This window comes from Colletotrichum lupini, chromosome 2 (assembly GCF_023278565.1).
Source record: "Colletotrichum lupini chromosome 2, complete sequence".
In the NCBI taxonomy this organism is placed as follows: Eukaryota; Fungi; Ascomycota; class Sordariomycetes; order Glomerellales; family Glomerellaceae; genus Colletotrichum; species Colletotrichum lupini.
In genome coordinates, this window is record NC_064675.1 from 3,919,402 (window position 1) to 3,944,735 (window position 25,334).

General features: G+C 37.9%; 5 protein-coding genes across 5 annotated transcripts; 3 read left to right on the forward strand and 2 right to left on the reverse strand.

Annotated features, from left to right (window-relative positions):
* Positions 1-5,230: 5,230 nt before the first annotated feature.
* Positions 5,231-5,380, forward strand: CLUP02_03499 (uncharacterized protein; the record flags this gene model as incomplete). Its single annotated transcript, XM_049282519.1, has 1 exon — positions 5,231-5,380. A coding segment is annotated over one exon (150 nt), but the record flags the coding sequence as incomplete, so codon positions are not given.
* A 399-nt stretch (positions 5,381-5,779) lies between these two features.
* Positions 5,780-5,899, forward strand: CLUP02_03500 (uncharacterized protein; the record flags this gene model as incomplete). The annotated part of the gene is made up of 1 exon (XM_049282520.1): positions 5,780-5,899. A coding segment is annotated over one exon (120 nt), but the record flags the coding sequence as incomplete, so codon positions are not given.
* An 8,144-nt stretch (positions 5,900-14,043) lies between these two features.
* On the reverse strand, positions 14,044-15,476 carry CLUP02_03501 (uncharacterized protein; the record flags this gene model as incomplete). Its single annotated transcript, XM_049282521.1, has 7 exons — positions 14,044-14,131; positions 14,203-14,354; positions 14,381-14,446; positions 14,525-14,828; positions 14,916-14,988; positions 15,118-15,276; positions 15,344-15,476. The coding sequence occupies 7 exons, from the start codon at positions 15,474-15,476 to the stop codon at positions 14,044-14,046; spliced, it is 975 nt and encodes a 324-aa protein (XP_049139664.1).
* A 3,474-nt stretch (positions 15,477-18,950) lies between these two features.
* On the forward strand, positions 18,951-20,357 carry CLUP02_03502 (C2H2 type zinc finger protein; the record flags this gene model as incomplete). The annotated part of the gene is made up of 1 exon (XM_049282522.1): positions 18,951-20,357. The coding sequence occupies one exon, from the start codon at positions 18,951-18,953 to the stop codon at positions 20,355-20,357; it is 1,407 nt and encodes a 468-aa protein (XP_049139665.1).
* Positions 20,358-21,471: 1,114 nt separating this feature from the next.
* Positions 21,472-24,702, reverse strand: CLUP02_03503 (PALB protein; the record flags this gene model as incomplete). The annotated part of the gene is made up of 6 exons (XM_049282523.1): positions 21,472-23,119; positions 23,193-23,506; positions 23,566-23,746; positions 23,826-24,208; positions 24,286-24,322; positions 24,656-24,702. 6 exons carry the CDS (start codon positions 24,700-24,702, stop codon positions 21,472-21,474), a joined length of 2,610 nt encoding a protein of 869 aa, XP_049139666.1.
* Positions 24,703-25,334: the final 632 nt, after the last annotated feature.

Here is a 25,334-nt window from a genome sequence, read left to right on the forward strand (position 1 = left end):
TAAGCGGCGTAAAGCTTAACTATGCTATTTATAACAAAAAAATACTAGCGATAGTACTATACTTAGAAAAATAGCGCGCGGAGCTCGTAAGCTATAGATATAAGTTCGACGTTATTATAAACTATTAGCTACTACTATTTTTTATAACTAAGCGCTTATTTAACTTATAATAAGCCCGCTAAGCTAATACGCTAGCGGACTTTAATTTTTAAATTTATTATTACTTAGAGAAAGAGAACGTACTAACTAACGCCCTCTTATAAAAAATAGAAAATATCCGTACCTAATAAGTACTAAAAAAGGCTAATAAGATATAAGTCCTTATACCGCTAGGACTACTATTTCCTAATATCGTAATAGAGCTACGGGCGCTACTAGGCGCCGCCGTTAGCTAACTATAGCTTATAATTAGCTTACTTTTACTAAAAAACGAGCTATAGGGGTACTTACTAATAGAGAAGATTCTAAAGCTTAATAAGGACCTTATTATAGTATCTCTCGTACTAATACGAATATTAGTGGCTAAAGGACGCGAGCGCTAGTCTATTTAAAATAACGGATTATTAATAATAAATAGGAAACTCGTAGTACCTAAAGAGGAGAACTTCTATATTATAGTTATTTACGAGGTCTATAAATAAAAACTCTTTACTTACCCGGGGTATAATAAGGTTATAAAAATAATTAAATAGTAGTACTACTAGCCGGGCCTAATAGTAGATACTTACTAATACGTTCGGAACTACTATACCTATTACTAGTTATAAAAGCCGCGCAATAAACCCCTAGGGGAGCTAAGACCGCTACTAATACCCGACTACCCGTAATAGTATATCTTTACTAACTTTATAACTATCCCTACTAATTAAAAAAGATTTAATAATATATAGGTAGTAGTAGACTACTTAAGTAAAAGGGTAATATTTATTCCTTATTATAAGACTATTATAATAAAAGATATAAGACGGATATTTTATAAGCAGGTACTACCTATCTTTAGCCTACTAAAAACTATTACGTCGGACCGAGGCCCTTAATTTATTTTTAATTTTTAAAGGGAGCTCTATAAGATCTGCGGGGTTAAGCTATAGCTATTAATAGCGGATTATTTATAAATAGACGGCTAAATAGAGGTACTAAATTAGTATATCTTATAGTAATTAAGACTACTAGTTAACTAATATTAAAATAACTAGAGTAATATACTACCCATAGTTAACTTTGCTTATATTACTTAGCTTAGCGAGACTACGGAGCTATTATTATACGAAGTAGAATTCGGTCGCTAGCTACGGCTTTTTTTTAACTAGTCTAAGTAAACTTACTAATTCGGCTTTATAAAAGAGAAGCTAAACCGTACTAACGCATAGCGTATAGCTTAGGGGATATACGAGGCCTAGGAGATTACTAAGGATAATATAAAAGTTATTTAGGTATAATATAAAAAGTATACCGACCGCCGCCGGCGCCCAGACGACTTAAAGATAAGAGACCGGGTTTTTATTAATACCTTATACTAAAAGTCCGCTAATACGAATAAACTATAGTAGCTATAGGCCGGCCCATAGCTTATCGTTAGTACCGGATAGGGGGGTATATAAGTCGTAGAATTATTAATAAATAGCCGGGTATACCCGGTTTTTTACCTAAGTAAGCTAAAGAAGGCTACTAACGACCTACTACCTAAGTAGAACTAAGAGCTATTATTACTAATTATTAATAATAATAGCGAGCTAGAGTATAAGGTTTTTAAAGTAGTTAAGTTACGCTTATATAAAAGAAAGTTATAGTACTAGGCAGACTAAAAAGGATATAATACGGATCTAATATAATACGACGTAGAGAGCTTTAGGTATACGCTAGTAATACTATAAGCGTTCTATTACTAATACTTAACTACTAAAGGTCCGTTATAGAACCTAAATATATAAATAAAAGCTGCCGCGGCTAGCGATTTACTATTACTAAGGGACGACGATAATATAATAGTAGTAATTATAGCTATAGATTCGCTAGAATGAAGGGTAATTAGGAGGTTTATTTTTCGGCGCTACGGACAGCGCCCTCTAGTATAGAGGGGGGGGTAATATTATAATAATAGGTATTAGGGCCCCTATAGGCCCCGTGGCTTAGCCTTAGGCTACGAGGCTAAGCTCTTAGTAATTACGTAACGAGCTAGACCGCTAGGCCTAAAGGGCTAGCTCGCTAGCTTCTACTTACTATTCTATTTTTTCCCTCTTTATATTAAGTCTTTAGTTAATTAGGTTAATATAGTAGCGTTCCGACCTGCCTTAAGTTCCCTTTCGTAACATATAGTATAAGCTTAAGCTAGGCTTAAAAATAGACTTTTTATAGCTTCTTTAGTAATTAACTTAGTATTAAATCTTACGATCGCTTTTAGCTATTTTTATTAAAAAACCCTTTTAATAAAACTATAATTAATTACTAAAGCCTTACTTACTTTACGACTTATAAATATAGTTTTAGGGAAACTATTTATAATTATAAAACTATTTACCCCCCCGATAGAGTAATCCGCTAGGGCTATACTATATATTACGTATTAAGAAAAACTAAGTATATTGCGCTCTATACCTAACTACTAATTAAAATAGTAATTAACTAACTTAACTATTATTTTCTTTTTATTAACTCCTAACCTTCCCCTATATAAAGTCCTCTAAGTTCTAGCTATTTAAAGGGCAAGCTATATTTATTTTAATATATATAAGACCTCTTAGTATTAACTTATATAAGTAGCGAGATTTTATATTATATACTCCTTTTTATTAAGGGTTAGGGGGCCCCTTATATATTCCCTTATACTTATAATATAACCCATATTAAAAAGATTTCTAGCTTTATAAAATATAATTTTTAAACTAGTATTAATATATTAAATCTTAATATTTATATTAGCCCGGCTATTTACGGTATTTATATTATTACTTAGCTAAATTCTATATTATTAAAAAGTACTTTACTAATCCTTAAGTATATTTATATTAATTAGAATAGCTATAGCTTTAAGCTAGCTAAGGGCGCCTAGTTTAAGAGGAGTAGACTTATTAATAAGTATCTTTAGCTTATTAATTACTAACTATATACTAAGAGTAGAATAGGTTCTCTTTAAGGTAGTAGTTTATATATTAATAAGTTTATTTAGTAAATTTATTTAGTAGATTTATTTAGTTTAAATAGAGCTTTAGGTAATATTGAAAACAATAAGGATAGAAAGAATTTTTATAAGCTCTAGTACGTAAATATTAGCTTATTTAGTCATTTTTTTAAAAACCTCTATATCGTTATTAAAGTTTAGAACCTCTATAGTTAAAGAAGGCCGCCTCTAATTATTATAACTAATTATTATAACTAACTATTATGGCTAACCTCTATTATTAACCTTTTTAGCTAGCGCCGCCGTAAAATAGCTTACTTATCCTAGATTATATAATAGTTTTTATATTAAAATTACTATATTACGTTAAGCGCGTACTTAGGATATATTACGTATATTATATAATTAAAAAATATACTATATTATATAATTTCCCTTAAAAACGTAATCCCCTTAAGGTCGATCTTTTATACTTATAAAGCTAGAAAAAAAACTACTATATAAACTATAAGAACTTTATAAACTTTATAACAAATAAGAACCTAAATAAATAATAAGTTAAATAGAGCGAATTCTTATTTAAATTTAACTTCCGAATTATTTATTAAAAGGGTTTAGAAAACAATAGGGTAAACGCTCTTAATAAAAGACCTAATTATAAAATTACGGTCCCCGAAGAGATATAAGTTATTTTTAAATAAAAAAAGATAGTAGCCTTATACTTATTATAAAACTTTTTATAATAATTAAAAGGATTAATATTAACCTAACTAAAAAAATAACCCTTAAGCTTATTATAAAACTTTATAGTATATTAATATATGGTTATTAAGGAGTAATTAAAATATAAAAACGGATTTGCTAGTATTATAATAAATCCGCTATATATACTAAAATTATAAAAGTAATTAAGGACTACGCGACCTATAAAAAAAATAAAAATAGTTTATATAAACTTTATAGCCCCTTTAGGGTCCGGTCCGCCTTATTAGGGGCTATCTTTGCTTTTATAAATAAGCTAGTTTATTAGGGTTAATATTAAGTATTTTTATTACGTACTTTAATAAAACTTTATAACTAACTATAGCTAGCCGTAGCTATTACTAAGTAAAACGACCCTACTATTATAATATATTAATCGCCCTCCGAATAGCTAAAAACTACCCCTTACTTTTTACTTTTTTTAATATAACTAGAATTTTTTTTAATCCTTTTTAATTTATTCTTACGTAGCGATTTTAAAGTATTAATAATACTTAGGAGTCGGTTAGGTATTTCGAGGCTATTATATTATATTAATTAGGTATTAATAAGAGTAATACTTATATTAATATACGTATTTCGGATCTTTAAGTTAATAATATCCAATCCGTATTTTTTAAAACGACTTTATTATAGTTCGGGGTCCTTTAATATAATATTTATAAAATTAAACTTCTAACCCTTAAAGTATCCTTATAAATTAATAAGTTAGCATCTTAGTATTTTAATAGTATATATTTAAGAGTAAGTAAATAATTCAATAATAATAATAATAGTATAATAATAATAAATAGTAAGGAAAGTAGCGTTTTTTAATTTTAATAAAAGAAACGAGGTAACGAATATATATGTATATACGAGTCGAAGTTAAAAGCGTAGTAAATATTAATAGTAAAAAGGTCGGTATTATACTTAATAATAATAACGAGGGTATTTTTAATACTACACTATTATAAGCTATTATTACTTAGAGGGTAGTAAACTTAGCTAAATAGGTAGCTTATAAAGTAGTAGCGTCGGGTACTTAATATCGCTATTAATTCGTAATTATAAACTTTATAAAAGAGAAAGTTTAAAAAGGTAGAAAATATAAAAAAATAGTTTAACGAGATAGTATAAATATTTACTAATATTATATATTAATACTATATAACCGATATTGAGACTCGCCCGAGTAGCTAATAAAGGTAGAAATAAAAAATGAATAAACTTTATAACGAGCTATAATTATTATAATTATTAACGGAAATATAGTAATTAATTATATAGGACTTTATTATTAAACTATTAAAATCTAAAGAACTATTTATTAAAATATAATATGATAGTATATTAGTTACAGTCGACCGACTTACTAAGTTTACTTATTTTATTTCTTATAAGGAATTTAATATTATAAAAGACCTAGTATACGTATTTATTAAAGTTATATTTCTAAACTATAGTTTACTAAAAGAAATTATTTTTAATAAAGATAAGCTATTTATTTCGAAGTTTTAAAAATCTCTAATTTCGTAACTTAGTATAAACTATAAACTATTAATATTATTTTATTTATAAACTAATAAATAAATAAATAAAATTAACTAGATCTTTAAAATATATTTTTATTATTTCATAAACTATAACTAAAATAATTAGGTAGTACTTTTATTAATAGCCTAGTTCGTATATAATAATATAATCAATAAAAATATAAAAAAATCTCTATTTTATTTTAACTACGGATTTTAATTAATAATATATAAAAAGTATAATAAGGATTATAAGCTATAAAAGCTATAGTAAATATAAATAAACTTAAGGAAATTTATAAATAAGTATTAATAAACCTCGAGTTCGTACGATAATATATATAAAAAAACGTAGATAGATTAAGGATTAGAGAACTATTTTTAAAAAAAAGGGGATAGTACTTATTTCTTTTATTATAATATTAAAATAAAACGACTAAGTAATAAATTAGATTATAAAAAACTTAAACTTTTCGAAATTATTAAAAAAAGTCTTACTAATTAATTACGAACTAAGATTATTAAATACGATATAATACTATCTTATTTTTTATATCTTATTACTTAAACTTATATTAAGAAGATTATATATAAAAATTATATCATTATTAAACTAAACTAAATAAAATACGAAGTTAAATAAATTATTAATTATAAAGTTAAGAATAAAATATAAAAATTCCTTATTAAATAAAAGGGCTATAAATACGAAGAAAATATATAAGAACTTATTACGAACTTTTAGAACTTTTAAGAATCTTTTTTAAAATATTAAAATTAAAATTAAAATTAGAACTCTTAGTTATTATGATATCTTAGTTAATTATTTTAAAAATATTACTAAATTACGCCTCTTGTATAACGGCCGACTTATCCTTATTAATAATATTAAGAGGATTAAGAATCGCTTTCTCCCTTTTAAATACTAATTTTTTTTAAAACGATTTAACTTTAATTAAAACTAATTTATTTTAACCTATATATAATATAAAGCTTTGACCTATTTTTTTAAAAAAAAGCTTCTCTATCTTTTTTTTATATTCTAACTTATTAGCTTTAAATAAAAAACGATTTATTACGAATATAATTAATATAAAAAAATACTAATAAAAAAAGAAAAAACTTACGATCGTATATAGTATTAGTAATTGCGTTATAAAAACAATTATAACGTATATAGTTATAATACTTTAATTTACTTTTTAATATCTTATATTTTTACCCTAACGAATAATAAAATAAGTAAGGTATTACGATTTTAAATCCTTATTCCTTATTTTTAAAAAAATTACTTAACGAGCCCTAACCTAGGCTATAATAACTTATTTATAGGTTTATAAAAATAAGACTTTTAAAAAAGAGACCTAATATTATAACTTAATATATATAACTAAGACTAGGGCCCGCCCCGTAAGCTTATAATAATTATAATATATTATATATATCCTCTTAATAGAGTAATCCGCCGGGGCCGTACTATATATTACGTATTAAAGAAAACTAAGTATATTGCGCTCTATACCTAATTACTAATTAAAATAGCTCCCGACCTTCCCCCGTTTTTAGCTATTTAAAAAGTAAGCTATATTTATTTTAACGTATATAAAACCTCTTAATACTAGCCCGTATAAGTAGCTAGATCTTATATTATATACTCTTTTTTATTAAAAATTAAGGGGCCCTTTATATATTCCCTTATATTTATAATACAGCTTATATTAAAGGGATTTCTAGCTCTATAAAGTATAATTTCTAAGCTAATATCGATATGTTAAATCTTAATATTTATATTAACCTAGCTATTTATAACGTTCGTACTATTACTTAGCTAAATTCTATATTACTAAAAAGTACTTTACTAATCCTTAGGTATACTTACGTTAATTATAATAGCTATAGTATTAAGTTAGCTAAGGGCGCTTAGCCCGAGAGGGGTGGACTTATTAACGGGCATCTTTAGCTTATTAATTATTAACTATATACTAAGAGAGTAGTAGTTTATATATTAATAGGTTTATTTAATAGATTTATTTAGTAAATTTATTTAGTTTAAATAGAGCTTTAGGTAATATTAAAAGCAATAAAGATAAAAGAAATCTTTACGAGCTCTAGTATAAGTAATAAATATTAGCTTATTTAGCCCTTTTTTTAAAAACCTCTACGTCGCTATTAAAGTTCAGAACCTCTATAATTAAGGGCCGCTTTTAACTATTATAGCCGACTATTATAGCTAATTATTATAGCCGACCTTTATTATCGACCTTTTTAACTAGCGCCGCTACGTAAGTATATTACTTAGCTTATTATTAATAAGTAGCTAAAGAGGGTAGCTTACTTATCCCGAATTATATAGCGGTTTTTATATTAAAATTATTATATTACGTTAAGCGCGTACTTAGGGTATATTATATATATTATATAGTTAAAAGGTATACTGTATTATATAATTTCTTTTAAAAGCGTAATCCCGTTAAGGTCGATTTTTTACGCTTATAAAGCCGGAAAAAAAACTACTATATACTATATATATAAAAATACGGAATATAGGGTAACTTTTGTAAAATAAAAAAACTATAAATAAGTTATATATAAATAAAAAGTAGTAATTATATAATAAGGTAATTATTATAATTACTCTAAATAAGCGCTTACTAATATTTACTAAGTAATTACCTAAATAAAAAAAAATATTTATAATAAAAAATATATTTATAAATAGATTTATATATAATATAAGCTTAAGCTAGGCTTAAAAATATATAATTATTATAGCTTTTTTAATAATTAACTTAGTATTAGATCTTATAATTATTCTTAACTATTTTTACTAAGAACCCTTTTTAATAAGACTATAATTAATTACTAAAGCCTTACTTACCTTATAACTTATAAATATAGCTTTAGGGAAGCTATTTACGACTATAAAACTATTTACTTAGTACTCGTAGCCTTAACCTTTATTAATATACTTATTATAACTAGCTAGCCGTAATATAGCTCTTTTAGAAGTAAATAGTCGTCTTTTTCGTTCCCTAAATTACTATTTAATATACCCGGATTTATAGGTATATTAGCAATTTTAGCTTCGGAAAAATCATTATTATTAAGAATTTCCTTAATATAATAACTTTAAGAGAGAGAAATAGTCTTATTAGACCGATCTCTAGTAATTTTAACGCCTAGGAAATTCGAGGCTTCGCCTAGGTCTTTAATATCGATATATTTCGATATTTTACCCTTAATTTCCTCTATATATTTAGTATTTTTATTAAATATAAGGAAATTATCGATATGGGTAACGATAAAAGTAGGAATTTTAAAATCCTAGTTAAAATAGGTAGCCTCGTTAGATTTTAGAGGTAAAAAGCCTATTTTATTAAAAATAAACTTTAGCTTTAGTTACTATTATCTAGGGCTTTATTTAAGCCTATATAAGGCTTTTAAAGGCTATAATAACTGATTTTTTTAATTTATCCTAATTTATAGTATTTAAATTAATCCGTGGTTATGAACTTTATAAGAGGGAAAGTTAAAAAGGTAGAAAATCTAAAAAAAATAGTCTATCGAGACAGTGGGAGTATTTATTAATACTGTGTATTACTACCGTGTAATCGATATCGAAAATCGCCCGAGTAGCTAGTAAAGGCAGAAATAAAAAACAAATATTATTACCTTCTTTTCCTAAATATATACTATTTCAAGTATAGGTATACATTTTATTTAAAGTAATTCGTTTTTAAGTAGGGTAATAAATAAGTACCCTAGAGCCGATTTTTCTTAAATTAGATAAATTAGGCTTATTTTTTTTTTTAAAAAGAAATAATCGAGAAAAGCCTCTATAGGGGTCTTTTCGAGGCGTATATTAGCGGTAAAATTAACTAATTTAGTTAATTCTTCTAAAATTACGTCCTATAAATATAGGGGTAATTTTTCTATTAATAAAATCGTTCTAGCCTTTTTAATAAGGGCCCTATTAGTCCTTTTGGCTATACTATTTTACTCGGGCGTATAGGGCGTTAAAGGCTCTAAAATAATGCCTTTTTCGTTAATATAGGGTAATAATTCCCCTATATTAAATTCCGTACTATTATTTAAGCGTATATACTTAGGGTAGGAATTAAACTGGTTAAAATAAAATTCTAGTTTATTTTTAAGAATATTAATTATATTCTCTTTGGTTTTTAAGAATTTAATGTCTCGAAAACTAGTAAAATTATCCGTAAACGGAATAGCGTAATTATTCTACTAATAGTAGTAGGGGTAATTTTAATTATATCAATATAGACCCTTTTTAGTGGAAATAATGCCCGATTATAGTTAATTTTAGGCTATTGCCTAGTTAACTTAGCTATAGTATAGCTCGGGCAATTTAGGTCTTTTTCCTTTAATTTATTTAAAGAAATTCCCTTAGTTATTTTCATAGTTTTTAATAAATAAGGGTAGGACGGATGACTTAATTTTTCGTGCTATTTTTGGGTAATTAAATGGGCCTGATTATCTGAATTTTCAAATAAATAATCAGTATTTTCTGTATATTATTATTATTAATAGTAATATTATAAAGAGAATTTTAAATGGATTTTAAAATATTTTTTAGATTTAAATACTGATTTTTAGGGTCTAAATTGTTTTATTAGTACCCTATAGTAGGCCTTTGATTTTTCTAAGCAATATTAAGGAAAAATCTATGCTTTTTAAAATCTAAATAAGTAAATATATTGCCCTTAGAATTTACTAAATAATTCTTTTTAATATATCCACTATTTTTATAGTATAATATACTAGAAAAGATATTAAGTAGGAATTCTAGAATATATAAGGTATTTTTTAACCTTATAAGTATAATTTTACCCCGTAAATAGATAAGTAAAATTAAGTCCCTAATACCCTATAAGTATACTAGGCTAGCTCCGGTTCGAATAGGGGGTAAATTATCTCTATTATCAAGACTTTTGAATAAATCTATATTATTAATAATATAAACTATTAAACCCGTATTATATAACCACCTTTTAGTTGTATTTATGCTTATATTAGTCGAATTATTAGTATTTTCTCCCGAAATACCTAAATTATTATTTTAAGTTAAGTTAGGTAATATATAAGGGAGAAAAAGTTAATAAGTTTTATTAAGTAGGTTTATAGTATAGTAGTTAGAATTATTAACTATTTGTTTTTTTATTTTTTATTTTTGCCTTTACTTACTACTTAGGCAGTTCTCGATAACAATTATATAGTATTAATATACGGTATTAATAAATACTTATACTATCTTAGTAAACTATTTTTTTTAGAGTTTTTACTTTTTTAACTTTCCCTCCTATAAAGTTTATAACTACGGATTATTAATAGCGATATTAGGCGCCCGACGCTACTACTTTATGAGCTTATTTATAGCCCGCTAAGTAATAGTAGTTTATAATAGTAGTATTAGAAATGCCCTCGTTACCGTTATTAAATAATATTAACCTTATAATATTTACCTTAATATATATATATATATATTCGTTATTTCATTTCTTTTATTAAAGTTAAAAACGCTACTTCCCTCGCTATTTATTACTATTATACTATTATTATTACTATTTAACCGTTTACTTTAAATATACTTTATTAAAATACTAAAACGCTATTAATAACTCGTCGACCCTTAGGGCTTCCTTAATAATTAAAAATTCGATTTTGTAAGTATTATACTAAACGACCCCGAGCTATAAAAAGACCGCTTTAATAAATACTATATTAGTAATATTAACTTATAGAAAACGGATAAATATATTATAATAAGTATTGCCCTTATTAATACCTTTTTAATATGATAAAGTAATATAAATAAGCTTAGATTTAATAATATAATTAAGAGCTTAGAAAGAGCGTAAATAAGCATATTAAATAGGAATATTAATAAGGAGAGGTTATTATTAAATAAGATAAAAAAAGAAAATAAGGGGTAGTATTTGGCTATTAAAAAAGCGATTAATATATTATAGTAGCGGGGTCATTAGTATTTTAAGTTTAGTTAGTATTAATAGCTAGTTAGTAACGGCTACGGCTAGTTATAATTAGTTATAAAGTCTTATTAAGTACGTAATAAAAACTCGATATTAACCCTAATAGACTAGCTTGCTTATAAAGGCGAAAATAGCCTTTAATAAGGCGGACCGGACCCTAAAGGGGAACTATTAACTATATAATTCCTTAATTATAAGGGCTGAGGGTTTAAATCTCTATATAGGCGTTAGTTTTTTATAAAAAAGTTAGGCTAGTTTAGTTAGTTTCGGGGCTGGTTTCGGGGTTAGTTTAGTTTAGGTTTATATAAGGGCTTATTTAAGGGCTTATTTAGGTAATTTAAGGGCTTATTTAAGTTAGTATTTAGGTTAGTATTTAGGTTCATATTTAAGTTAGTATTTTGCTTATAATAAGTCTTAGACTTATTATACTTATTTTAAGAGTATTTATTACTCTTAATAGTATTATTAAATATAAGAATATCGATTTCTCTCCTATTTTCGTTTAATATATCCGTAATAAGAGCTTCTAAAGTAGGGGGCTCTTTAAACCTTAAATTAGACTTTGAATAATTAGCCTAAATTAAAAAGATATTAATTAGGGCCAATATAAAGACCGTTTTTTAGTCTATATCCTTAATAATAGCTCTTACGCTTTTTAATTTAGAAATATAGCTTATAAATAAGCTAATAAACTTATTTAAACTATTAAAATGCTCTAATTTAATAGCATAGAATTCGAGGTATAATTATTAACGTAAACTAGTCCTATACCCTTATAAAATACTTTAAAAGTATTAAGAGCCTTTTTTAGATTAATTTAATTAAAAATAAGTAAAAGAAGCTCTAATTAAATATTTTACCTTATTAATAATAAGGATTAGGTTTTTTGCTCTTTAGTAATATTTTTATATTCATTTTTAACTTCGAAATAGGTATTTAATTTCAAAACTCGAAAATAAATATAAAGAGTAAAAAGCTAAGTAGTCCAATTTTAACTACCTTTTAGGCGTTAATCTTCAAGTATAAGGCAGCCTATAATTACCTTAATAATATCCGCTATTATATATATTTTAGAATATATATAATATAAATATATACTAATATTATTCCTAGTATAAATAAGCTTACTTTAAGCTTGGAATTTAAGCTTATTTTTAAGCTTAAAAATAGACTTATTTTAAGTTTAAAAATACATATAAGAAAAGTCTACTTTAACTTCTTTTTTTTATGAATAAATATTTAATAAAAGTAAGTATATAGTATAAAAAGGGCTTATACTTCGTCTGCCTTTTTATATATATAAATCCTTTATTAAATATAAAGGTTGATTTCGAATTTTTGAATTCGAAAAAGTGATTTTGGGTAGAGTAAGGTATCTCGATATATAAATATGCATATACCGGATAAAAGCATATACTTAAATAATAATAGGTATAATATAGGCAAATAAAAATAGAAGAGCTCGAATAAGTAAATAATATTTACTTAAGTAAATAAAACCTTAGTTATATAATAACTAGGCTTATAACCTTTCGTACGTATAGTTTTAACAAGGTAATACGGGATATTTTTATAAAACAATATAGAAAGTAAATATTTATATAGAAGTAAGAATATATAAATATAAAGGAAATAAGCGTATATAAAAAAGGTTTTTATAATAAAGAGAGTAATATAGTTAAATTACTATATAAGAAGTTACTTACTTAACGAAAGGTCTAAGTAAGTAAATATATACCTATATATAAGTATAAAAACCTCTTATTAGAATATTTTATTACTTATTAATTATAATATAATTAATAAGCGCATACGTAAGTAAATACGTAATCGTAGTACGTAATTCTACCTCGAGAGAATTCTAGCTTATTTAGTTACCTTCTAATACTTTCCACTACTTGCGTAAGCTTATATAAGTAGTATTACTTATATAATTAATACTTATAATAATCTACAGAAATTATAAATTAATATAGTATATAGTTTGCTTACGTAATCGTAATAATAAGGCGAATAATAAGGTAAATAAAGTTACCTTTATAATAGTTATTAATATTTTAAGTTTAATTAATATTAATAATTAGTAGTTATTATAGCCGGTTATAATTAATTACTTAGTTTATTTTATAATAAAAACTTAATATTAATACTCATAAACTAGCTTATTTATAAAGGTAAAGATGGCCCCTAATGAGGCAGGCCGGACCCCAAAGGGTTATAGTAGGATAAATTGCTTTAATTACTACGGTCTTGCAAATAGGACTCCTGAGTGAGGTACGTGGGAAGGAGACATGGAGATGGGTGGAATGTTGCGACTTGTGCAGAGTAGTAGCTCAGCGTCAAGGTAGCTAGCTAGTCCCCCATCCCATTGAAAGCTAACAAGTAAGGTATAGGTACTTTACTCCGCAAAGAAGAGAAGTAGCGAAAAGAAGGGTCCCCTTGCTTGACCGCCTTGGACTTGGCCAATGAGGCAGCCCGAGTCAGCTCGCTCTAGGCCGATTGCATGTATAGATGATTGAGGCTTAGAGGCTTAGCGGCTTGGACGCATGGATCAATCACGGGCAATGGTGGCATGGGAAGGGGGACTCTGGAGGGTTCTATTGAACGATTGGACAGAACGGAGCAAAGTGGGCTCCGTCTAAGTTGATGCAGCGAGTGGCAGGTCTTCGATGCGAAGGAAGGTTGGTGAGGGGTTAATGTTGGACTTGGCTTGGAGAGGAGCCCATCTAGTGTGGGGTAATAACGAACGATGCCGAGAGGTAAGGTAGCCGTCCGAATAGTTGCACACCAGCCCGACATCTTGGTCTGCACTGATGTACCTAAGGGAAGCCGTAGACGATAGGTAAACAATTCCGCCGATCGGTTGATTGAAGACGAGGCAAATTTTGAGTTGTTGAAGCGGAAGGGGAAAAGAAAACCCGAGAGAGAAAAAATAACAATCATCCACGCCTAGGGTTGCTTAGCAGAGTTCGAACTTGCAGATCAATAAGGTGAGTGTGGTTAGGTGCAAGACTAACGCGCGGGGATGGCTCAGCGGATGACTTGATGTTTTGGTCAAGTGTTTGTTGACTTGGATACACACACACGAACACACACACACACACACACTAGGCACCCACCCTCTTCGTCCAAATCGTTCCATTCCAGTTCCAAGGTTCATATTTCCTCAAGCCAAGGCCGCACTGTAAACCTGCGATCTGGAAAGGCGAGTTGACGGAAACATTGCCGGAGCTTTGCAGAAGAAAGTGAAGAGCAAGAAAGGGTGGGTAGACAGGAATCGTCAGGTGCGGTGACTCGTGAAGCGAACCAGAGTGTACAGAATCAGGTAGGGCTTTCCAAGTTCCAGCTTGGGCCTGGCCCGACGGCGACCAGTGACCAGCACTGATCAGGGACATGGCCCCCATGCCTCGGATTGAGCCTCCACTTCCGTCCCATTCGTCCATCCATTACATTGGGTGCGGCTAATTGTCATTGACAAAGGTAACTCCCGCTCGTACAGTGATAGTGTACAAGTTGTTGCGAACTTGCAAAATACCAAGACCTGCGGAAAGGGCCTCGCCCAAGAATAGAGATTGCGGAGTACCTAGGCATTAGTGATCTGTCAACCGAATTGGGTGAAAACTCCACGGGCTTCATTCTCCATGTATGGACTACCTAGGGTAGAATGCTCTGTCTATAGCTCAACCTCATGTGCCACGTACGGAGTAGGTACCTCGTGCGCAGTACCTGCCGCATTCCTTGGGGATGCCCCGGTCATTGTCAGCCTTCATTTCCTCCGCGATCCGTCTTGTGCTCGTCCACCAGCCACCGGCTTTCTTGCACTTTTTCCACAATGGTCTCGTTTCGTTCCTTGTGGCCTTTGCGCATGATGCTGTTTTTCAGTGGACCATGGGCTTGCGGTGCCGTGTTTCCGCGACTCTGCATTGCTCAAAGTCAACCAAAGGATGAAAACAATGACGGAAGGCTGACTACCTGACTGTCCTCCCAATCTTCCGAAGGGGGGAAAATGACGCTTTCCCCCAAGGTAAGATATAGTGAGATGCAGAAAGGGCATACGGATACAAAGGTCATCTTGCCGAGGGAAATTTCTTATCCGATGTAATTGCGAGGTTTTACTATACCGTACGCATAGAACCTGGCAGGATGGCTCTCCCCTCCTTCTCCAAGTTTTTTTCCTTTGTGATAGTACTGCCGTCCGATCCTGCAGACTGTTCCATCCCATCTTGACCATCATTCGAAATGCGGTACCGGTACTTCGTCCCTTCTGCCCATACATGTATGGATTATACTTGGGCGATGATATTCTGCCACCAGCTGCCGCTATTCTGCCACTAAGTGTGGCTACGGCCGCCACACGACCGCCGGTCTCGGGCACATACATAAGCTAGGCTCTACGTAGTTAGCATTCGAATAAGCTAGGCCAATCAGAGGCCGGCAATTAACTTGAATTATTTTAGTAAAAAGTATGGTAATTAATACGTTAGCCCAAGTCGACGTATCAGCCCAAGTCGACGTATTAGCCCAAGTCGACGAATTAGCCTAAGTTAACGAATTAGCCTAAGTCGACGATTCCGTTAAATTAGCCTAATTAGCCTAATTACCTAGCTACCTAGCTACCTAGCTGCCTAATTAACTCGCTCGAACGAGGTCGAGGATTTACGACGCTTATTTAGGTAGGTTAACTCTGTAAGGCGTTACTACTTTCGATCGCGACTACTATTTCGTAGGTCTTATTAAGTACTACTCTAGCCTCGGGTAGGGTGAAGAAACGCTAGCTATAAAGTAAGTAATCGTACTTTACGTAGCCGTATTTATTATAATTAACGGTATATTAGTAAACGAAGGGATCGTTAACTTCGTAATTATTCTCTTTTTATAGTATATTAACGTTAGGAATAGTTTTAATTAGTAGTAATAGTAGTGGTAGTAACGGCGAGGTTAACGAAGTAGTAGTTATAGGTAGGTAAGTAGGTAGGTAAGTAGGTAGGTAAGTGGGTAGGTATGGGCAGCTGGCCTCCGGGCTCGGAGGCAGGGGCGGTCGCAGCCACACTTGGGGGCGGGATATCGGCAGGTGCTGGCAGAATATCATCGCCCTTATACTTTCGAAGTCACTCCCCATAGAATGAAGTCTCCCCAGTCCGTCTAGGGTTCCCGCCGCGGCATTCTCATGCTTGCGCCTTTCAACGAGCATCTCGAGTGCCTGGGTGACCATTGATGCTGGGTGACAATCTGACAAGTGTAACATGGAAACCAGCTCTCTCGACTGCTTGTGGTAATGTCACTTGATGAGACTAAAAACCCTCTCTTTCCCCGCCTCCTATCATGCCCCCGCGCTAAACACAGATAAAGCGGTGCATGGCAAATTTGTGAGAAAACTGCTGGTCCAGGTTCTTGGTAACCTCTTAGCTCGGCGCTGAATCGATCCTGGGTCGTTCCTTGCCGAGATAAGCCCATCCGCCGCATCTACGACCGCAAGTAAGGCCGTTGGCGCCTAGTCAAGACTGTGATGATGCTCGCCCACGTCGAGGGCACGCCGCACAAGAGGGACTGCGACGAAGATACCCTTGTTGAACCAGGCCGCCGTGTCTTTTTACTGAACATTGATGTGACATAGAGGCACGTCAATCTTACTCTTGCACATTTCATCGCATGAGGCCTTCCCGCTCTTCAGCCTGCCTTGCAGCGCAGCCTGTAAATGCGAATACTTAGGAGCATTGCCCTGCTGGTCTCTCGGAACCGTTGGCGTGCCTCGCTCTGTATACAGTACCGATCAAACATGCTTGCCAGGCCCGGAAGTGAGGCGCAACGGGTACGCAACCAGGGACGGGACCGGGAACAAATAAGTGAGAGGGAGACAGAGAGAGGGGGGGGCAGCAGAGGAAGGGAAAGAGATAGAGAAGGAGGCAGAGAGAGAGAGACTGGACAAGCCTGCGGAGGAGGCAGGGAGGGCGGCTGAGAAAGGGGAAAAGGTACGTAGACTTGCACTTCATTACTGCCCGCTCCGTGTACCACCACCGAAATATCTCCAAGGCACTATACTATGTATGTGCCTTATTGCTTGTCCTTAGGTATCTGTACTTTGTACTACACATGTAAAGCCACTCTTGTACCTCGACCTATGGACCGGTACTCCTGCGGCTTGCCTGATCTTTACTTAGCCTCATATTTCGAGGAATCCTTTCCCTTATTTCGTGCTCATAACCCTTAGTAAGTATCCCTACTCTTTGGATACCTGGGTAGATACCTCTCTTTACCCCGTCTCGCCATCTGAGGTGTGTAGTGTGCCCGCAATCCCTATGCGCGCTTCCGCCCATCCCATATCCACTTTCTTAGTGACTCGGCTTCTTCATCTCTTCTCGCCTCCACGTCCCCCCTCCTCCTTCCCCCAAAATCCGCTTTTGTTCATCGCTAGGGTCACGCGGTCCCTTGGATCTATCTGTGGCACTGGGCGAATCTCTCATACGCTTCCAAGAAATTATGCGCTAACAGTAAAGGACAGCCTCCCTCCCGCTGAATACCTTGGAGAAGCAAGAACCAGATGGGGACCTTTTTGCAACATGAACAACTCGCTCCTGTTTGACTCTGAGGTGCTGTTGTCGCGCCCCTCAATCTCTTTACCGCCTTCGTCTCTTACCTGGTTGTCTAAGGTAGACGAGACTGTTCATCTGTACCTCGCCCAAATTTTGTTACTTTTGTCACCTACCGTAGGTACGGGTTCTTGACCTTACCTCATCGGCACCCCGTCCGACGACGGGCCAAGATACCTACCTACCTGTCCTCCAACCCGTCCGACCTACCGCTTCCACTACCGCTACCGCTGCCGCTGCCGCTCACTCAACTTGTGTTCTACACCCGACTATTGCTGACCCTCGCTCGCCCTGCCTCGTGCATCCATCTGCATGGTTGCCGTCCCTGGGCGCCCTCTTTTATCCGTCAAAGAATCACGCACCCGACTGACTCCCGCGCTTGCTCCTCATTCTCCCCACACCCCCTGCTCGAGGCCACACTGACCTCCGTCTTTGACATCCAAACGTCGCCGCATCCCATCCTCCAACTCCCGGCCGCCCTCCATCTTTCAGTCCGCTCTTCCTCCCAGTCCTCCTACCTGCACCTGCATATCACCTTCTCGACTCCCTCATCGGCTGCTTTCTCCCGGAGTCCACGACGGCGGCGATAGCTGTCTCGGGGCCGACTTCTCGCGACGCGCATTACTCCCTCTATCACTTGCCGACTTCATCGTCCTCGAAGCGACGTTGTCTTTGTCGCTCCCCTCGGCCCCAACAGCTGCCGCCTTGCGCAAAAAGGGACCATAGCAGCGCAACCTACTGATACCCCGTGGCGCCTCGCGACCATCGTTTTCTACTTACCGCCCCTCCAAAGTCGACCCTTCCTTCGCCGCTGTTACCGTCAGTTTTACGACAACCGTTCTGGCCGTCTCTGTCGCTAGCCACCCGTCGTTGCTGCGACCCTTACCCTGCAACTTGCCCCATGGCGGCTTGATATCGCTTGCGCTGTGAGCCACGACACTCTCCGGTAGCGACAACTATGACTGCGTCGGCTGCTCAAAGCCACATGCACCACACAGCTGCGAGCGACTGTTACGACCCCGATGACGTCCTCCCTCACGATAGCCCCCAAATGCAAGCTCACCGCCCCAGGCTACAGCCCTCACCCAGTCCTCCGCCTGCTCTGAGCCCTAGCCGAAAGTCGTTCCACGGTCGTCGCAAGGTCGAGCCCATTCAAGGCGATGCCGTGTTAGTGGCTCATCTCGGAAACGGCAGACAGCCAGACGTCGCCCAGGCCGCCGCTCTTGAACCCCTTGCCTCTGACAACGGATCCGAATCTGAGTCTTCTTCCCCAACCTCTCCTGAGCGCGACATGGACAAATCGGCGGAACCTTTCGATCTCAAGATTCTCGCTGCCGGCGCCTTGGCTTTCACTTCACCTGGTGCTCCCGAGCCATCTGTCCCAGTTACCAATTCTACTGCTGGAGCACTCAAAATCGATCAATCGCGCTCAGGAGAGAGACCCCGGGTTCAACATGAGGCATTGCCTTTAGGTCCTGGCAGTCGGGAGTTGCCCATTCGCGATGATCGGCCAAGTCATGGCTTAGCTGCCCCAGCTGTCGTTTACTCTGCTGGGGACAAGTACACTTCTCGTCGTTCCGCGCCTAGTCTTTGCCAGGCCGAGGTCACGTCCCCGATGAGCCCTCCACAGTCTGCTCCCAGTGGTCTTCCTCCACTTCTGGACTCCCCCAAGTCCGATGGCAGCGGTCATGGTCCATTACCATCTATCAGATCCCAGCTTGGGGACTTGCAGCGCCTGGCAGATACTGCTAGAAGTCCTGAGCATGATCTGGGTTCTGCGCGACACACGGCTTCATATCCCCGGTCGCCACCAACCAATATCCCCCGACTACCCTCACTCGCCGGGCTTCCAATCGGTCACACATCACCTCCAATTTCGCCCAATGAAGGCTTTCGTAGAGACCACCCATCGCCTGCGCATCCTCTAGCCGTTGTCAGTCCTTACTACTACGCGTCTTCATCGAGCGGTGGCCATCACAGACAAAGTACCGACTATAGTAGCGGTACAGCAGAAACCCCGAGCACTGATCAGACCGCTTCAACGCCCGCCACGTCTGTGGCGGATCGAATGAGCATCGACGGTCTTACAAATCCTCAGGCAGGTTATGTCTGCACCTTCTCGGGATGCAACGCGGCACCATTCCAAACTCAGTACTTGCTCAACTCGCACGCGAATGTTCACTCATCTGCTCGACCACACTACTGCTCTGTCAAAGGCTGCCCTCGGAGTGAGGGTGGCAAAGGGTTCAAGAGAAAGAATGAGATGATCAGGCACGGGCTCGTTCACGAATCTCCGGGATATGTATGCCCTTTCTGTCCTGACCGAGAGCACAAGTATCCTCGGCCAGATAATCTTCAGAGGTAAGATGAATCCATATGTTTGTCACACATCCTGATCAATCTAAACCCTCCACAAACGCGTCGTCGCTGTCAGGTAGTTGATTTCGGCTGTGGACGTAACTAATTGAGTATGCAGACATGTTCGGGTGCACCACGTGGATAAAGATAAGGACGATCCTGCTTTGCGGGATGTGTTGTCACAGAGACCAGATGGGCCAAATCGCGGCCGACGACGCAGAGGAGGACCTGTCTAATCAACTGAGCAATGTGCCATCTGGTACTTTTCACGTAAATACTTTTTTTTTCTTCTCCTTTCCTCTTTTATGGGCTGTTCGGCACCGACGACATCTTGCCAGAATGTCGGAATGAGCATATAGGAGGTGGTTGATTGTACATAGTAGATGGATATTTGGAGTGACCAGATATCACTGTGATGCTTGGTTCTCCCCCCCTTGTTGGTCCTGAGAGGGGGAGACGAGCGAAGATTGGCAAAGTGGGTGACACCAACTCTTCGTTAGTTTTTGTCTTCGTTTTTCTTCTTCTTCTTTTCTTGTTCTTGGAGGAGGCGGCTGTCTCGGGCTGGTACTTGTTTTGGAGCTTATTTGAATTGGCACGGCACGAGTTCATGAATGGGGATTGTTTCTGCCTTTTTGTTACGAGGATTCTGGCGTTGCGGTGGATCATATACCACATTGACGAGTCGTCCGCGTCACGTCACGTTTTGTCCCTTCTTTTTATTCTTCTCTCCCTCTTTTCTCTTCTCTCTTGCTTGATGGGTGGTGGCCGGCTAGGAGAACGCAAACTCTCGAACAGTCTTTCACAAGAGCCAACATCAACATCGTCTTCGATTCAAGCGGCAATTCAAGGGAAGATCCCTTTCTCATATTTGGTATTAGGGCATCTACTTGGCTTGTGGCCTTTCCCCTTTGCTTTTGTCTGCTTTTCAACCCGTCCACCCGAGAGATGGGTAAAGGAGGGAGGAGGAGGCAACGGAGAAGGATGAAGGGAGGGAGGCATCGCGGATTCGTAGTGAATTCTATGAGCAGGGCTTAGGTACCTACCAGACCACTAAAATTTCGCCTTCCACCTGTGGCGACGAACCGAAGCCTTTGGCTAGCCTCTCACCTGTGCCATGGCTACTAGGAATCGGCCATCTGCCATTCGCCAACGTGAACTGAGTTGTCGCTCAAAACCTCCACCTCGATGCTCTGGCGACCCTGCTGACTCCCAAGCCGCTCCACAATAAGCCATAATTTGTCTTGTCGAAGACGGTCGGGCTCAAGGTCGAACTCGGGTGTCCTGATAGCCATCGTCAGTTCCCGGAACTCGCCGCCCCCTGACATGGCGAGTACCGACTCCTGCGGCACCCGACCGTAGACGAGAGAAACGCGAACGGCCGTGGTAGAAATGGGCTGGTTGCTTCGCCCCGTCTGCAGCGGGCACCGCGCCACAACTTGGGCCCGGGACAACCGTGATACCGTGACCAGCGCTCGCCTACTCTCCTCTCCTTCGTTAAAGATGAAGGCTGGCGCCAGATTTCGCAAAAGGCCGGCTCTGTCGCTTAAAACGGGTTTGATCTGGCATTCCACCTGAGACCCTACCCGCATGCCAAAGTCGGCGAGCTGCCCCGGCTCCCACGTCGAGCACACAATGGTGTATGTGCCCGGTTCCAACAGAGGGACCTGAACAAGGGCATTGCCTCTCCGGTAGTCGCCAGAACTAGCCACAACATCCTTTACCCCGATCGACGTCACTCGTCTTCCGTGTGCCCATACCAGGTCGACATGAATGGCTACCTCTCGGTCTCCTGACGAGAGAAGTATGGACAGAGGCGTGGCTTGGGGAACAGAGATGCTGAATTGCGGATTTTGAGAGTAGGTGATGGACGACGCATTGCCTCCAGCAGTTCTCCTGGACCAAGCACTCGACAGCTCTTGGTAGTGGCTCATGGCTTCCTCGGCTGGCTTGACTTCGAGTAGTGCCTTTGAGAAGAGAGTAAACGTACACGAATATTGATCCAGCGGGAGGTCTTGATGGGCCATGACAATGGTATAGGGCGTTCCGCTGCGAAGTTTAAACTTGGCGAGCGTTTGTGGCGAGTCAACATATGGGCCTTGATAGACAAAGCCCTCCCTCACCTGAACCTTTTTGCCCTCGCTCTCAAAGATGAAGATGCTCGTGAAGCCGAGTTGTCTCGATGCCGCTGCCAAGGAAGCTGATTTATTCCTTGCGATCTCCAGCTCCTCGTCTGCAAAGTGTCGACTGAGCAGAATCCACACGGTCTGTTCCGTATGTGACAGGACTGAGTATTGCGGATTGTGGGCAACAGAGGACGTCATGTTTTTGGTGGGCACGCGCCACGTAAAGTGGTGATCCTGCCTATGTGTGAACAGGTCCGGATTCCAGTTGAGATACATGGACTCGAAGTTCTGTGCAACGTCTTCCACTGATATCCAGAAGGACCCGACAGGCCTGGTAAGCTCAGAGGGCCTTGGCTCGATCGAGACCAATGTGTCTAATAACGACACAGCAGCCGTTTGCTCAACGATTCCAGATGAACCGACGCCTTTCCAGACCAGACCATCACACCACGGGTTCTTGACGAGTAAGCGACGGGCGCCGGGCGAGCTGTCAATCTCCAACACAGCATAGTCGTGCTCGCCTACAAGACCCAGGGCGTCTTCTTCCGACTGCGTCAAGCGACCGGTTCCTAGGGTCATGATCAAATTCCCGGCATGGTATGCCTCTTTGATGGAGTCCCATTCGCCCTCAACGTCTACATCTTCGCTACGTCTTAGCGTTAGTTCTCGCCGATAGTCGTCTCACCCCGGGCCGGGCTTACACGGCAGTCCCTACATACCTCTGCAAGAACAGCTGTTCAGGAATCCACCCCGTAATTACCCATAAATCGGTCCCCGAATTGCTTCCAGGGAAGTCGTACCCTCCGCGTACCTTCAAGTAAGCCTTTTCCAGCAAAGCTGGCCACAAGAGATTGGGGTTCTTGCGGTCGACAACGAACAAAGTGCGATTGTTCCGCGAGACAGGCAGCCGATCATCCACAACGACTTGTCTGAAGCAGCCATTAAAGTGCATGCGAAATATGTATTTGCCACTCTTGGAGATCATCGGCCGCCCCTTTTGGTGGTTGTAGGGGTACATGATGGAGCTTAGGATCTGATAAGACTGGTAAGCAAGCGCGGTCAACGGCATTCTGCGTACCACTATTGACTGACTGATTGTTGGCCACCTTGTAAAATCTTCATGGCGGCGCATAGACTGGCTACAACCGAGCAGTCGGTCGTGACATCCTGTACGAGATCGCACTCTTTTTCCGAGGCCATAAAGTCCTCGTCTACGTTATCGTCTCTCGCCTGGTCCACGGGCCGCTGCCATGCCTCGAGAATAGTTTCCTGCCTGGCGGACATTGTGTATTCTGCAGGGTCACTGGTTTACGAATGAGTTTTCGGCCGATTTGGCGGTTATGCGAACGTACGAGAAAACATTCTGGCCCTGAGATAGGGAGAAATTGTCAACATCAGGCTCAGCCTGCCATGGCGGAAAAATGTTGCCATGCAGTCGCGATGAGCGCAGAAGGATAGCCCTCTCGTTGGATGGGACATGGCGCACATGGCAGTTAGGATTAGAAGCAGAGGTGATGGTCGCAACCGTTGGCTGGGTCAGAGACGGGCTTGCAGTCTTGGGGGAAGACTTGAGCTTTTCGGCGAGAGAAATGAGTCCAGCGCACTTTTTCCTGAAACGAGAGCGGTCGGCTGGTGAACTAGCTTCGTGTGCTGCCTTCATGTATAAGTCGGCCGTGGTAATGGCATGATTCAGCGCTTCACGGCCTGTCGATCTGGCGACAAGGGCCTCTTCTCTCTGGGCACCGAGGCAACTCTGGTCAGCTGAGGCGGGTCTCTGTGTTGCGTCGCGGCTTGACTTGGAGACTCACTCACAATGGCTTTGGCTTCCATGCTTCCCGCTAACAAGCAGCTAATTGAAGCTGCATTCAGTCGTTAATGTCAAGTCGAGGCGAGAATACCGGTCGCGCGACTGGAATTGATTCAGGGAAACTAGCTTCCTATACAGGGAGTCGGAATCAAGATTTACTCGAGTCGCATGTCGAGGTCACGAGTAAGGTAGGCAGGTAGGTAGTCGATGCGTTGCGACCCGACACGGCGGGAAGCAAGGCGAGATTCGGGAAGAAAGCAAGTGGAGCGATGACAGGTTGAGTAGTAGGGCTCGGGTTTGTTGGCCGTGCCTCTCAAAACCGCCCGTGGCTCTACCTGCTATCTGATCACACCTTCCTCTGACTTTCTCTAACACCAGTCTTGACTCTGATTCCGGACCGAATGTTGTGTGGTTGGTATCATGAGCGCGGGCAATTATGGCTGAAAATGGGCGCGGGGAAGCAGTCGCAGTCTTAGCGCGAAATGCATTCGTCGTGGGGTGAGACGAAAGAGAGCGGGCACCAGATTGAGGCTGTGCAAAGCAAAACCCAAAAACGGTCCAGAGTCGATCGGCCAAGGGCCAGCCAAGTTGAAATGTTGAGACGGGCCCTAGGTGAAAGCTCTCGAGGCCAAGGACAGATGAAGCAAGACAAGCAGACTTTGTGGGCGTGATCGGAACGCGGAAGCGCAGAATCGCAGGAGAGTTCACTTCAATTCACACTTCAAGCCTGCCTACTTTCGTGTTCTGGCGGTTATGTCGAGTTGAACCAAGCCAGGCGCCCAAAGGAGCGGAGCAAGCGCCAAGCAGAGAATCAGAAGCGTCGATATCAAAGAGTTGGATTTAGTGAGGCAAGGCAGATTACCTAGGCCTTGGGAGCACGGTAAGATTGTGCCCATTCATCTGTTGGATGAGGGCAGCAGGACTGGACATTGGTACATACCATCTATCAGAATGGAATTTCCAGATAGATAGATACCTTAGCTTACCTAGATGTGGAAGTTCTTGGCTTGCTTGAACGACAGGTAAGGCACAGGACTGCTAATAGAACTTACCA